The sequence below is a fragment of the Lupinus angustifolius genome, chromosome LG12 (assembly GCF_001865875.1).
Source record: "Lupinus angustifolius cultivar Tanjil chromosome LG12, LupAngTanjil_v1.0, whole genome shotgun sequence".
NCBI lineage: Eukaryota > Viridiplantae > Streptophyta > Magnoliopsida > Fabales > Fabaceae > Lupinus > Lupinus angustifolius.
Genome location: NC_032020.1, coordinates 12,331,526 through 12,348,228, shown reverse-complemented (window position 1 = coordinate 12,348,228; position 16,703 = coordinate 12,331,526). Strand labels below are relative to the sequence as shown.

Genomic DNA, 16,703 nt, shown 5'->3' with positions numbered 1-16,703 from the left:
ATTCCATAAATACAAACATACACAGAATTTAGGTGTGTTGTGATTGCGTGAAGGTGAAAAGGAAGGTCGAAACCTACGAACATGGCATCATCATCATCGGAAGAAGAGGTAACATTAACGGTGAAATGGAGTGGAAAAGAATACACAGTGAGAGTGTGTGGTGATGACACTGTTGGTGAATTGAAACGCCGAATCTGTGAGTTAACCAATGTTTTACCCATTCGTCAGAAGCTTCTTTATCCAAAAGCTGGTTCTAAACTCAACGATGATTCTCTCTTTCTCTCTCAACTTCCTCTTAAATCCTCTTTCAAAATGACCATGATTGGGTATGATTATGGGTTTTCCCCTTTCTATAATTTCATTTATTTTGTTGCAAAGTGGATTATTATTGTGAATATGATGATGGGTTATGCTGTTAGGATAATAAAGGTTATAACTTTCTGTTCAAGTTCTCAGCTTTTTTAATTTGGTAATGCTTATTTGGAGTTTGGTCTTATAAAACAGTAAGGTTATTGGAGAAGCTTATGCCCTTATGTATATGTCTGCTTATTTTGTTGTGTGATGTATTGGGGTTCGTTGTTTAGGCTTAAGAAAAGTGATTCTGAAAAAATGATCTCTTTTGAGAAGCTGATTGGGAATAGCTGACCTTCCAATAAGCTTGTTTTTTGTTTTTTTCTTTCTTTCTATAAGCTGATTAGAGAAGCTTATGAAAATATGTTTTTCAGATTATTTAAAAAGCATTAAATTAAGTTGTTTAACCTGACACATTTATTTCACAGCCTCTTGTCTTGTGTTGTATAATGTATCGGCCAATTTATTTAGGCTTAAAAAGTTATTCTTTTGAGAAGCTGAGTAATATAGTTGATCAAAAAAGATGAATTTCAGCTTTTATGCACCTTCTGTTTTTTTTTTAATTTTTTTATGTAAAAGCCCAAACAAATGAATGTGTAAGTGTCATAAGCATAGTTATACGGTTCTCATTAACTTTCCGGACCAAATTTGTCATATTGTGTACCACATATCGGTCTCATTAATGTATAGAAAGTATTGTAATAGTAATGCAAAAAGGGAGAAGTTGTGTATCCAAATGAACCACAGATATGTACCTGGTTATTAAGGTTAGATGTGAGTTTTTTATTAAAATAGTCACTTTTTTGTGAAAACAAGTTGAACAAAAGGGCCCTTATTGATATAATGATATTAAAACTTCCTTGCAGTACTACTGAAGAAGACTTAATTGTTGATCCTGTGGAGTCCCCTGAGATTCTTGATGACTTTGAACTTGGTAAAGAAGAAACTGTAGACATCAAAGACATGGAAGTCAACAAGCAAAAGTTGATCAGACGTATCAGTCAATTCAAGGTAATTAAGTACATTTCTTCTGCATTGTTTGAAAAATTATTCAATTTGATCAGACTATCAGTCAATTCAAGGTAATTAAGCACATTTCATTTCGCTGTGTCTGAAAATTTATTAATGTTATGTCTTATGATCTGGTATTTTTGCATTGCATACAGATTGAGGTTCAAAATCCATGCCGGAAAGGAAAGAAACTCCTCGTTTTGGATATTGACTATACCCTCTTCGATCATCGATCAACTGCTGAAAATCCTCTTCAACTTATGAGACCTTGTAACCATCATCTTTATAATTGTGCATACTTTTGTTGGCTTCCTTGCTTTCAGTTATTTTTGGCTTGTTTCGAAGTTTTCATTTTCTTGTGCAGACCTTCACGAGTTTCTTACATCAGTTTATTCAGAGTATGACATTATGATATGGTCTGCAACAAGGTGACATCATTGATTATACTCACCCTATTGTTTATAACTGTATATTTGCTATCTAATTCTGTAGGGATAACTATGGAACACGTGAATTCTATACATGATACTAACTTAACTTTTACCTTTTTCATGGATTGAAATGGTTTGCTTCATGTAGCATGAAGTGGATTAAAGTCAAGATGGGGCAACTTGGGGTTCTGGACAATCCTAACTACAAAATCACAGCACTTCTTGATCACATGGCAATGATCACTGTTCAGTCATCATCTCGTGGTGTCTTTGATTGCAAACCACTAGGTTTGATTTGGGCTCAGTTCCCTGAGGTATAACAAATACCATGCCATTTATCTTATTTAACATGAACAAATTATTACCATATATCTTATATATTGTATCGTAGATTCCCATCCAGAATCAAATTACTGGTTTACTTTCTACCTAGGGTGATAAAGGATACCTAAAAACTGCTGCTACAATTCATCTCATCCTGAAAACTAAATAGATATTTAGTGGTGCGGCTGCACTATTGTGATTTCGGTAGTCACTGCACCCGCACCGTGGCCATATCAATTTCCCACAATTGTAATGCAATATTATCGCAAACATGATGGAGCCAAAATTCAAAACCAAGCGTGTGATAATAATCATTGGTAATAGCCTAGGTGGGTTATAGTAGATTATGTCAGAAATTGAAAATTTGGCTTTTTAACATCTGAGTTGTTGTAATTTGTATGTTTCATTTTTGTAACATTCAACCATGATCTAATTGTTTTGATGGTGGTTTCTTATTTCATTTCAGTTCTACAGTGCTTCAAACACTATCATGTTTGATGACCTTCGAAGAAATTTTGTGATGAACCCACAGAATGGTTTGATAATTAAACCATTCAGGAAGGCTCATGCTAACCGACATAGTGATCAAGAGCTTGTGAAACTTACCCAGTATTTGCTGGCCATTGCTGAGCTTGATGACTTGAGCAACCTTGATCATAATAATTGGGAGTTACTCACTGAGGACAATGGTAAAAGGCGTCGGCACAGATAAGTGATAGTGGAATGCATCTAGGAAACTGGTAAACAAGACACAGTTCTAAACTTTATACAAACTGCAGTTTTATAAGCCAGAGTATTTCAATCTTTCATTTGAAGTAATTATGTTAGGAAGGGGTAAATGATAGAAAGGAAAGGATTCCTTGTAGCAGCAGTGTGAGGTAAACTAAGATGACTTGTGCTACTAATAATTTATATGCCCTTATTCCTGAACAGAATTTGATTTGATGCATCACAAAATTATATGTTTTCATAATTTGTTACAAAGCTTGGATAAAACATCTTTAACTTCAATGTATATTCCTTCTTTTATATGATTACCATTTGCCAAGTCTGGTTATACACATAAATAAACACTGTTGCAAAATGAGAATGATTAGTTGTGTAACTATCCAAAGTAATAAACAAATTCTACTTCTCACGAGATTAGTTACTATCCAAAGTAATAAACACAACAAAAAGTAAATTGTGAGATTCTGATTCTTCTATTATGTTATAAGCAAAAAAAGTTTAAAAAAATAAGTGATTTTATTGAAAAATAATCTCAAACAAACACATTCTGAGTACGAGACATATTAGGGTGAGTGTCATTTGCAAAATGTATATGTAACGTGTGTGATGTATGCAATGTCAATGGGGTGGTCATGGGCATTAGATATTTAATTATTTGTTCTGGATATTTAATTTGTTGAAATATTAATATAAAAATTGTTTGACAAAATTTTACAGTGTAAACATTAAAATGAATACTTGCACATTTAATTTTTTTGCTAAGTTTTCATATTGACATGATAATAGATTGTGGATATTCAGATATCTTCTTTTGCGAGACTCTTTTGCCTTTGCAAAATACTCTGTTCACACTTAATAGGACTTCTCAAAAACCTGCTTGACTGTACTATTATTATTATTTCATCTAATATTCTCACTTCAATAAGCTATACATACTATCTTTTAATAAATATTTTTTCAATAGAAATAACAATTTAATTATAAATTTGATATTTTATAATACTAAATCATCTTCAAATCAGAGTAAATTACACTGATACTCCTTGAGTTTTAGTTAAATTACACAAACCACCCCTCATTTTTCTACACCTACACAAACCTCCCCTAGTTTTTATATTTTCGTTACATTGATCACTCTGCATAAGAAATAAGTGTAATCTTTTAAACAAAAAATGTGATAAATGCAATTAAGTTAAACAAAACATGATATATTGTGTAGACAAGTCCAAATAATATACAAATTAATGTATCTTTATTATTTTTGGTTACATAATGCATCAACATTTCTAAAGAAATATTGTTTAAATAGCTCTTATAATATAGTGTAACGAACCAAAAATAATAAAGAAATATTGACTCATATTATTTGGATTTGTCTCCACAATATATCATGTTTTGTTTAACTTAATTGCATTTATCACATTTTTTGTTTAAATATTACACTTATTTCTTTTGAAGGGTGGTCAGTGTAATGAAAGTATAAAAATTAAAATTAGGGGAGGTTTGTGTAGGTGTAAAAAAGTAAGGGGTAGTTTGTGTAATTTCACTAAAACTCAGGGGGTGTCAATGTAATTTACTCTTCAAATAATGAAAAGGAACACTAGAGTTCCATGTTTTTGCATCTACCATTGCATAGATTATTGAGTTCCTACAGAGACCTGGATTGTGAATATCAAGCATATTTACCAAAGACACATTTCATGTATTGCCAAAAGCTGGTTGGTGTGAAGTATTGGAAGAAACTCCAACCGGATATAAGCTGGTTTTGTTGCCAGGAGATGCTTTTGTTTTGGTTCTTGTTTCTTTGTTCCTTTTCCTTCCTAGAAGAAGAAATAAATAAAAAAAGTAACACTTGAACCCAAGATACACAAACTTTGTTATTTGCACACCAAGTTTTGATACTAGTATACATTTATTAATATAAATTTCTTCTAATTGTGTCATTAGTTCTACCACTAATCAAAACACTATTTCTAAAAAGAAAAATGCCCTGTCCTGAAGCAAAAAAATAAGAACTGAAATTTGTAAGAGTAATATATATAAAAAGAGGGAGAGAAAGCTAAAAAAGAAGTTCATTTCATAGAGGATGCCATAAGCAACTTTCAGTCTTCATATTCTGTTTCTTCATCATCTTCTTCGTTGTGTCCTGCATATCTCCAACCATCTTCAACATTGTCTCGATCCTCTTCTGTTTCTTCACTATCTTCCTCATCATAAGTTTCCTGTTTCAGAGGCCAAGGTTTTTTAGCTCTAGCAGCTAAAGAGGCAATAGAGGGAGTGGATGACCCTTTGCGTTTTGCAACTTTTGATGGAGGCAACTTCAGGTTTGGTTTCGGCTTACTTTGCTTCTGGATTTTACCATTTGAACGTTTCCCACCACTATAGGCATCTTGGTCACTTGCTTCATCATCTATTTCATTGTCAGCATTAGCCTGGGCATGTTCGTTATGCTCGGGATGCTCCCTTTTCAAATGGAGTTTCAGCTTGTATTCATGGATGTATGCTTTCTCACAGCCTTCATAAGGACACGCGTATGGGCGATCAGATGATGTGGAACCATATGCTCCTCCAGAATGTTTATTTTTTGTTTGCTTTTCTGAAGCTGGAGTGTACTTTGTCACATGACTCACTGGAGTCACATCCACTGATGGATTCTGTAGGATAAAACAGAGATTGTCTAAGATGCATTACAGAACTTTTACATCATTTGACTTGAAGCAACACTGGGAATTAATTATGAGTTTGAATTAGAGACTTTTTATACAGATATCCGAGATACACAGAAACGTTGCATATTAAGATATTAACATGTGAAATCATACTAATGTTTACAAACCCAGTGGACTTATTAACATGCCAGATATGATTTATAGATGACACAGATACACCATCCATTATGAACAGATTGAGTGGTAAAAGAATCAAATATGTACCAGTTACACTAACATAAAGAATACCAAACCTTTCCGTGATGAGATGCAATGTGATTCTTTAGCTTGTATTCATGAGCATATCTCTTTCCACAATCTGTGTATGGGCAGATATGATAGTTCTCTTGTGAATGTGTTTTCATATGAGACCTCAGGTTGAAATCCAGGGAGAAGGCCTGCAGATTGATAAATTTGGTCAGTGAGATGGTTTAAGCACAAGCATACACTCACAAAAGGCATTTCCCAAGAAAAGGAATATTACTATATTAGAGCTCACCACAAGTGAAATACTTGATAATGATTCGAGTCAATATCATACAAATACCAATCCATCCATTGAGAAGAGATAAGTGTACACTTTGAAGAAGGCCCATTGACAATTATGCTAAAAAGAAAAATTGAAATGTTGTATAGATCTTCACATATATCTTGAGCCATGAACTAACTTGACTTCATGTCAGATTCATCTGTCAGCTTTTGAAGTGATAGGTTCATATTGGGAAAAGACATTTTTTCATATTTCATGATGATAATGGTAATGGTGATTTAATGCAACACAGTCACTATCAAACAAGGCTCAGCGCATATAGTTCAAAATTGATAAATTGCAAAATTTGTTGGCCATCTTCTATATCAGAATTCATTGAACTATCCAATATATTTTGCTGTGTTGTCATAGGCCTCATTACCAAGGGCTCAAGTTTTGCTGCTTGAATATTGGATAAATCCAATGAGAAGACAGACCAGAACATACATTCAAAGTGTACAAGATCAGACTGAATTGATGAAGATCTTAATGGTAGGAAAGAACATGCAAACCTTTTAGAACAATAAACCAAACATGCAATACCAACTACGAAAAGAAAGCCCTCACAGAAAACATGAACAAACCCTTGTCAATGGATAGAGTTATCACCTTACCACAGCCTTCATGAGGACACACAAAATCTCGTTCCCCTGTATGAATGAGAAAGTGTCTTTTCAACTTTGAGCTATCCAGAAATTTCTGCAACAGAAACAAAATACTTTCAGCAACGCAAAATAGACCTGACAATAATGTAAACCACGACAACCTATGATACCTGTGACAACTTGACACATAGCAGATAGAACTGAATGAATAAAAACTGTGATTAATATATGTATGAAAATAATTGGAGAGTGTTAAGATCTATTGACACAACTACCAAGTGTATTCCAATAATTGAACATAACATGCAAATTCTTAAAAGTTAAAACCTTCAGATAAAATGCAGTACATAGAAGGTAATATTGCTTGCTGTTTCCCTCCTTATTCTTTCCCTTCCTTTGGACTTATATCATACATTATGGTCCCACGAAATTTCCCTTACAGGTTACAATTCTTTGACATGAGCAATAGAACCCTAAGCACCATGTATTAAAACAGAAACAAGAGATACAAGAATGTAACTCCCAGAAAATGTAGCTAGAAGCTGAAACAAAACAGGAATGATAGACGTGTAGCTTCTCAAAGTAAAAGCAATCACAAGCAAAGACCCAAATCCATGGCATGCAAGAAGGTCAAACAGAGTTCCTATTCAAGAGTGTTCAACACTGTTTAGTGACTAGAGGCTATTAATATTAAACTCATCATTGGATATAAGAGTGATAAAACAAAGGTTACATTGTTTCTGCTTTTGCAGCATGCTGCAATATTAATTTTTACTTCAACCTTGGCCGTAGAATGGCATATTACAAGAAATGCATGTGTTACGCATGGACTCTGAAGTAACAAATCACTACCTTTCCACATCCCTCATAGTGACAAACATATTGCCTCTCTCCATGGATGTGAGAGTGCTTCCTCAATGCACCAGCATCTATAAATGTTTTTCCGCAGCCTTCATAACTGCAAAGAAAAAGGACTTCAGTATTTGGCTCTGGTTCTGTCTGAGGCACTGATGGTTCTTTTTCCTTTTCTTTCAATGCCTTTAAGGTGTCCTCTAAGGAAAGTGAAACAATGAGAAATTTCAGATAGAGAACACGATAAAATAACAATCACATGTAATACAATGTTACCGAATAAGTATTCATTATTGAATCAGTACAGTATAACTATTAATAAACAGCACTGTATTACAACTGTTACAGAAAAAGAAATGCATGAGAATCATTGCATACAAATGCTCTTGATTGCAAACTATAAAACAATATGAAAGCACTCTGTATCGATTGTTCTTCTCCTTATTTTTGGCAATGCTAGTTATAGTAATGCTCTATCTATTTATAAACTAAGCAGAATAGAATAGCAAGCATTAAAAAAAATCAGTGAACAAACAATGAATAGAGTCAGGACTCTAGAATGAGTAATCGAGTAAGCTTGCTAGTGTTGGAAAGCAAAAAGGACACTAACCTGTTACCCATCTTAAGAGCAAGCACTTCCCCCCAGTTGCTACAACATCTTGGGGAACCCTGGCAGCAGTATTTTTCAGAATATTAGCATAATACACTACTAAGATTAGAAAAACAGAAGTCACTCAGAATATCATATAAAATATAAGCCACCAATCAAAACTCAATTACGTTCTGATTCAAGATATAGAATATCATATATTCATACTCTATTACAAAATATCAAATTTAAACATTTATATAACTGAACTCCATTAACTAAATTTCTTTCTTCCCAAAATGCACAGTACATCAAAGCTACCACAAACAATTACAGAGGGAGACATGATTTTGAAAGCCTAAAACAGAAAGACAGAAACTTTAAGATCAAAAGAGGTTTAAAATCATGAATTGATGAAAAAAGAGCAATACCATTCTTTGACCCATTTTACTGCAGGAGCCTTAGATTTAATGATGGGACGCCTTTCAAAGTAACTCTGACTGTAATGAATTTCCATCTCTTATTGAAGAATTGAACAGCAAAATCTGATTCTACCGTTTCGATTTTTTAAAAAATGTGTGAAATTGTTGGAAGCTTTTTAGGGTTTGGGTTTGAGGGAGAGAATAACTGTTAGAAAAAGAAGATTGGGATTTGGAAGGAGAGACACAGAGCTTGAGAATTGAGATTCCATGTTCATGTTGGATTCTGTTCGGTTCGATTCGGCTTGCTTTGTATTTTCTCTTCAACCGGAAATCGAACCGTACGGAACCGGCTCCGGTTAAATCCTATAAATTGTCAATAACAAAATAATAGCATATCTCATCAACTAATATTTATTTCTCAATAAAACAGGAGATAACTGGAGGCAATCTTGTCCGAGTCGGGCACATTCATAGGTAAGTGGGGCTAACTCTCCCAACGGACATTTTTTCCATCCACAAGACTCGAACCCGGGTTCTTGCTTAAGGAGAATCAAGCATGTACCACTTGAACCAACGCCCGTTGGTAAACAGGACATAACTTTGTTAGTAAAAAACTAATATTTAGTTATTAATGATCAATTATGATGGTGTAAAAGAGTTTTGTATAAGATATATCATTATTCTAGTAATAGGGATGACAAAGAATCTAAATGATTCTGAATAGTACATTATTCAGATGACCAGATCTATTATGTTCACTCAATTTTGAATTTAGACTCATCAAACGTGTTATTTGCTAGTACCTAGAAATTAATAAACTACTGAAAATAATTATGTGTAAGGCAACATATGCAATTGATCTTTTACTCAAACAAACATAAAAAAAATTCCTTATTTCAACACTGTGGTAAAAATTTATTTAGTAAAAACTCTTAAGCAATGTGATATATTACATCATAATTATAAACTAAGAATAAACATCGAACTCCTTAACAACATAACATCTTAACGAAGAATTTATTTAGCAAAACTTGTTCAATTAATGTATTACATAATAATTATGAATTAATACCTAATTCATACAGATTCAACGATTTCAAAATCTTTGATTGAACCCAAAATTGACCTGTTGTAGGTACTATTGGTGGCACCTGCAGATCAGGGTGCCCATTTCCATTGCTGTCCATCAAGAATGTTTTATTTTTTTACTTTTTAGGGATATTAAAATAGGCATCCAGAAAAATATGATTAAAAAAAGAACGATGAAAAATGGTAGTATTTCATGCTTTTACGTAGCTAAAGACATCATCAAAAGTAAGTTTTTCTTGGTTGTGGATAATTTGAGTTGAATGACTTCAAAAAAACTCACTTTTGAATCAAGACAAAGTGGGAGCATCACTACTTTGCTTCCAACCCAAGTGAGTCATCTTCTATATTAGTTGTAGAAAAGATATGCATATTTTTGTGTGGTGATATGACATTCCCATTCGTGTATTTGCGTGTATGGTGATATCAATTTCTTACTTGAATAAATTTCTTTGTGAATAATAAAGTTCCTCAATTTTGGTTTTGTCCATTATAATTTTCATTGTGTATAAGTTTATAAGGATTTTATGGTTTATTTTTCATTGTTTACGAGGCAAAAAATTAGTCGATTTTTTAGTCGTTGATTCTTGAGTTAGTTAATTTTAAAAAACTATATTGTTCTTGATTCGACCCAAAAATCAACATAGGATTGTGACTCCATTCATTTCGGTTCTATTCGATTAAACTCAGTCTAATCCTTAATCCTTTACTAATACAATGAAAATTTTATTCTAGTCAATCTCCTATGAATCCATAAACAACTATTTTTCATTATTTTGTTTTGAATTTATATTAATCTTCCAACTTTATCGATGTGACTAAATTGTCAAATAATTATATTTAATTTATTTATCAATGTTTATCTCAATTTTTAAATAATTGGGATTAGGGGTGACAAATGGATGGATGGAAAGCTATCCATAAATTCATATAAATCAATTTAAACTACATTTTAAGTTATTCAATTCATCTATATCTGCTGGATTCCAATCTATTCAATTTATCCATGACTCCCTTTTCATGGATTTGAATGGATGGATATCCAATCCATTTTATTTTTTTATGGGAACTAGAAAAATATATTGAAGAAAATCATTATTTTAAAAACTACTATTTCAACTAAACATTTTTTAAAATCACCTTTTAAAAAAACACTTCTAAAATAATTTAGAAATTAATTTTTTTTAAAAATGTTTTTTTGAACTTTTATGGAAAATATATTTTTTTCAAAATTCTATCAGAATATGTCATTTAAGGTTCTACGTGTAAATTATTTAACAAATACTTTTAGAGCATAATACTTATGCATTGTGAGTATAAAGATTTATACATAATTATTATATCATTCACTATTCGTTTGGATTACTTTTTTAGAATAATCAATGATAATTTAGATATAAATGATAGATAATGCAATGATAATGTATAAAACTCATATATTATATTGGTCAGTGCATACATTTTTATCATACATTTTTATGTTATGTACTTAAGAATAAAATTTTAATATTAACCAGTGTTATTAATATGATATCGCTCATCTAACCAGTCATGGTACTGTCGTACTGATATAGTGGTTCAACCAGTGGTTCACTAGTTAAACCGCATACCGACGAAATTAGATATACATATATATATTAACATTAATGTTGAAAAATTAATAAAAAGCCAATATTTTTTTATTTTCATTAAAAAATTAATTTATATAAAAACTGGTCGGTATTACTAGTATGGTTCAATTGAAAACCAGTCGTTATGATCGGATTTGTCCGGTATGATTGCATGACCGATATAATTATTATACCGTACTGGTATTAAAACTGGTTCACTGGTTTACCAGTATTAGAACTGGTTCACTGGTTTACCGGTTCAACCGACCGATACGAAACGGTTTTAACAACACTGACATTAACTACATACACATTTCCTATAATTGATATCAATTTAATAAAATATTAAAAGTGAGAGTGAGGATCATGGATAGATTTGCTTGAATTTAGTTTTATAAATGAAACTGAAAATGCAAAGAAAATAATTTTTTTATTTTTATTTCTGGGTGGATTGGATATCCATCCAAATGGATATGCATTCATTCATTATCAACATTATCCATTGGATTATATCTATTTAAATCAATTAGCTCTAACAGATAGATTTAGATGAATATAATTTGGATAGATTATCGATAATTTGCCACCTCTAATGGAGATAAACAACTAGTGATGCCCTTTTATCCAAATACAAAACAAACTCATTTTCAATATTCATGAGGGAAATCATATTCAAATAAGAATGAAGCAAATTATTCATAGCTAAATGACAATTTAAACATTTACTATTCTATTGTTTTAACAAGAATCACAATAAATTAATCTCATCTATTATCCTTTTCTTGAATCAAGGGAAAAATATGTTTGGGTCATTTATATGTTCAAATACTATTTTTTTTCTAAAACATTCTATAGTAAAAACGTAAATGATTTTAAATTTTTATAAATTAAATACTTTGAAAAAAGATAATAAAAAATAATAAAAATAAATGACCGTGATTCTACTTTTGAAAGTAGATCTAAATAATTTAATGAGAAGTAGATTCTACTTTTGAAATATTAATAAAATAATAGTTGGATAGTTTAAGGGTCATCTTAGATTATTTAAAAGTTTGAAATTTTTCATAATATCAATTAACAAGCAAAATGTCTATGTACTATTAGTATAAAATTATACTAGCTTGTTGACAGATATTTCGTGTTTGTCGACCCGCATTCTTATTTTATGATATTAAGTATTTTTATTAAGTATTCAATTTATATATGATTTATTTCAGATACTTATAATGTATTAGATGAACTTTATGTTATAATTTTATTTTATTATAATGTTCAATTTAAATTAATATATATTATGATAGTATATCATATTATATGGTTTTATTATACAAATAAAAAAATGTTAAGGACAAAATATGAAAGTAGAAATTATACCATGATGTTAGTTACTTTATGTTTTGACTTTATATATAGTATAGATATATGTATTATTAATCTATATATATCTATACTATTAATAAAGCCAAAATATTTATCTATACTATTAATTCAACCGTAAATTTAGCGCAAAAAATTATATTTGAATTTATAAAATACAAACTATACATTACAAACGATAGGAAAGCGGATTGACAGACACGACAGTGCATGTCAACACGCTAGTTATTAATAAAGCCAAAATACTTACTATTAATCTATACCATGACATAATTTTTATATTCTAAGTTTATCCTTTTGTAATCTCTCTCAATAGTAACTACTATAAACTTCCACATATTTTTTCTATTGCTTTCATTTTTTATATTATTATATAATTAATCTTCCACATATTATCTTATTTCTATCTTCTCTATTTCTCAACCCAAGAAAAATATACAATAACACAAAAAAACATTCAACAACTCTCTAATTAGAGGCACAAATTGAGAATTTGCATAAATTTTATGTTTATCATATCAATTACCAGAAGTTATCTTATTAAATCTTTACTCTCTATCAAATTTATATGTTGCATTTCTTATATTAAATTATTTTTCTTAAATAACATAACATAAGGATGATACATTCTATATCGGAAAAAATAAGAATGTAGATCGGCAGGCACGGAGTGCCGGTCGACTACACTAGTAATAGCTAAAGGGAGAACATAAAATAACTACTCATTGAGTAATTTATGTTTCCTTACTTTACTCTTTCCTATTTATAATTTCATATCTATACTATTAATAAAGGCAAAAATAAGTAATAATCATCACCATGTCATAATTTTTATATCCTAAACTTATCATTTTGTAACCTCTCAAATTAATAATTATATATACTATTAATAAAGCCAAAAAATGTAATAATCATCAACATGTCATAATTTTTATATTCTAAACTTATCCTTTTGTAACCTCTCAAATTAATAATTATTATAAACTTCCACATAGTGTTTCCATGACTTTCATTTTTATATTAACTACCGTATCGACAGACATTTTATGGCTGTCGATCTGAACATTTTTATGTTATGTACTTAAGAATAAAATTTTAATATTAACCAGTGTTATTAATATGATATCGCTCATCTAACCAGTCATGGTACTGTCGTACTGATATAGTGGTTCAACCAGTGGTTCACTAGTTAAACCGCATACCGACGAAATTAGATATACATATATATATTAACATTAATGTTGAAAAATTAATAAAAAGCCAATATTTTTTTATTTTCATTAAAAAATTAATTTATATAAAAACTGGTCGGTATTACTAGTATGGTTCAATTGAAAACCAGTCGTTATGATCGGATTTGTCCGGTATGATTGCATGACCGATATAATTATTATACCGTACTGGTATTAAAACTGGTTCACTGGTTTACCAGTATTAGAACTGGTTCACTGGTTTACCGGTTCAACCGACCGATACGAAACGGTTTTAACAACACTGACATTAACTACATACACATTTCCTATAATTGATATCAATTTAATAAAATATTAAAAGTGAGAGTGAGGATCATGGATAGATTTGCTTGAATTTAGTTTTATAAATGAAACTGAAAATGCAAAGAAAATAATTTTTTTATTTTTATTTCTGGGTGGATTGGATATCCATCCAAATGGATATGCATTCATTCATTATCAACATTATCCATTGGATTATATCTATTTAAATCAATTAGCTCTAACAGATAGATTTAGATGAATATAATTTGGATAGATTATCGATAATTTGCCACCTCTAATGGAGATAAACAACTAGTGATGCCCTTTTATCCAAATACAAAACAAACTCATTTTCAATATTCATGAGGGAAATCATATTCAAATAAGAATGAAGCAAATTATTCATAGCTAAATGACAATTTAAACATTTACTATTCTATTGTTTTAACAAGAATCACAATAAATTAATCTCATCTATTATCCTTTTCTTGAATCAAGGGAAAAATATGTTTGGGTCATTTATATGTTCAAATACTATTTTTTTTCTAAAACATTCTATAGTAAAAACGTAAATGATTTTAAATTTTTATAAATTAAATACTTTGAAAAAAGATAATAAAAAATAATAAAAATAAATGACCGTGATTCTACTTTTGAAAGTAGATCTAAATAATTTAATGAGAAGTAGATTCTACTTTTGAAATATTAATAAAATAATAGTTGGATAGTTTAAGGGTCATCTTAGATTATTTAAAAGTTTGAAATTTTTCATAATATCAATTAACAAGCAAAATGTCTATGTACTATTAGTATAAAATTATACTAGCTTGTTGACAGATATTTCGTGTTTGTCGACCCGCATTCTTATTTTATGATATTAAGTATTTTTATTAAGTATTCAATTTATATATGATTTATTTCAGATACTTATAATGTATTAGATGAACTTTATGTTATAATTTTATTTTATTATAATGTTCAATTTAAATTAATATATATTATGATAGTATATCATATTATATGGTTTTATTATACAAATAAAAAAATGTTAAGGACAAAATATGAAAGTAGAAATTATACCATGATGTTAGTTACTTTATGTTTTGACTTTATATATAGTATAGATATATGTATTATTAATCTATATATATCTATACTATTAATAAAGCCAAAATATTTATCTATACTATTAATTCAACCGTAAATTTAGCGCAAAAAATTATATTTGAATTTATAAAATACAAACTATACATTACAAACGATAGGAAAGCGGATTGACAGACACGACAGTGCATGTCAACACGCTAGTTATTAATAAAGCCAAAATACTTACTATTAATCTATACCATGACATAATTTTTATATTCTAAGTTTATCCTTTTGTAATCTCTCTCAATAGTAACTACTATAAACTTCCACATATTTTTTCTATTGCTTTCATTTTTTATATTATTATATAATTAATCTTCCACATATTATCTTATTTCTATCTTCTCTATTTCTCAACCCAAGAAAAATATACAATAACACAAAAAAACATTCAACAACTCTCTAATTAGAGGCACAAATTGAGAATTTGCATAAATTTTATGTTTATCATATCAATTACCAGAAGTTATCTTATTAAATCTTTACTCTCTATCAAATTTATATGTTGCATTTCTTATATTAAATTATTTTTCTTAAATAACATAACATAAGGATGATACATTCTATATCGGAAAAAATAAGAATGTAGATCGGCAGGCACGGAGTGCCGGTCGACTACACTAGTAATAGCTAAAGGGAGAACATAAAATAACTACTCATTGAGTAATTTATGTTTCCTTACTTTACTCTTTCCTATTTATAATTTCATATCTATACTATTAATAAAGGCAAAAATAAGTAATAATCATCACCATGTCATAATTTTTATATCCTAAACTTATCATTTTGTAACCTCTCAAATTAATAATTATATATACTATTAATAAAGCCAAAAAATGTAATAATCATCAACATGTCATAATTTTTATATTCTAAACTTATCCTTTTGTAACCTCTCAAATTAATAATTATTATAAACTTCCACATAGTGTTTCCATGACTTTCATTTTTATATTAACTACCGTATCGACAGACATTTTATGGCTGTCGATCTGAATTCTTATTTTATGATATTAAGTATTAAATTTGTATTTTTTATTTTAGAGAATTAGAATCTTTTTTTATTGGATGTACTTTATGTTATAATTTTTGTATTTATTATAATATTCATCTTAAAGTGGGATGTATTAATTATAGTTATCTAGAATTATATAGTTTTACTTTATAAATAAAAAATATTAAGGGCAAAATAGAAAAATATAATCATGATGGTAGTTATTTCAAGTTTTGACTTAATAAATAGTATAGATATAACATTAATCTTCTACATATTCTCTTATTTCTATCTTCTTTATTTCTCAACCCAAGAAGAATACAAAATAACATACAAAAACATTAGGCACAAAATGAGAATTTGCATAAATTTTATGTATATCATATATCAATTACCACAAGTTATCTTTTAGAATTTATATATTGTATTTCTTATGTTTA

The 16,703-nt window shown here is 29.6% G+C and overlaps 2 protein-coding genes across 2 annotated transcripts; one reads left to right on the top strand and one right to left on the bottom strand.

Moving 5' to 3' along the window:
• LOC109363022 (ubiquitin-like domain-containing CTD phosphatase) lies at positions 1–3,128 on the top strand. Its single transcript, XM_019609179.1, has 6 exons — positions 1–326; positions 1,218–1,362; positions 1,518–1,632; positions 1,727–1,790; positions 1,942–2,107; positions 2,584–3,128. Exons 1-6 carry the CDS (start codon positions 82–84, stop codon positions 2,827–2,829), a joined length of 981 nt encoding a protein of 326 aa, XP_019464724.1. The 5' UTR covers positions 1–81; the 3' UTR covers positions 2,830–3,128.
• Positions 4,699–8,860, bottom strand: LOC109362995 (uncharacterized zinc finger protein At4g06634-like). Its single transcript, XM_019609130.1, has 6 exons — positions 8,561–8,860; positions 8,151–8,209; positions 7,541–7,740; positions 6,693–6,782; positions 5,809–5,952; positions 4,699–5,500 (listed from the first exon to the last, which is right to left on the bottom strand). Exons 1-6 carry the CDS (start codon positions 8,644–8,646, stop codon positions 4,949–4,951), a joined length of 1,131 nt encoding a protein of 376 aa, XP_019464675.1. The 5' UTR covers positions 8,647–8,860; the 3' UTR covers positions 4,699–4,948.

Coding starts and splice junctions, on each gene's coding strand:
- LOC109363022 (XM_019609179.1), top strand. CDS start 82: ATGGCATCATCATCATCGGAAGAAGAGGTAACATTAACGGTGAAATGG. Junction 1,633..1,726: donor TCTTCAACTTATGAGACCTT/GTAACCATCATC, acceptor TTTCTTGTGCAG/ACCTTCACGAGTTTCTTACA. Junction 2,108..2,583: donor TTTGGGCTCAGTTCCCTGAG/GTATAACAAATA, acceptor ATTTCATTTCAG/TTCTACAGTGCTTCAAACAC.
- LOC109362995 (XM_019609130.1), bottom strand. CDS start 8,646: ATGGAAATTCATTACAGTCAGAGTTACTTTGAAAGGCGTCCCATCATT. Junction 8,210..8,560: donor GTAAAATGGGTCAAAGAATG/GTATTGCTCTTT, acceptor TACTGCTGCCAG/GGTTCCCCAAGATGTTGTAG. Junction 5,953..6,692: donor CTCATGAAGGCTGTGGTAAG/GTGATAACTCTA, acceptor ATCAATCTGCAG/GCCTTCTCCCTGGATTTCAA.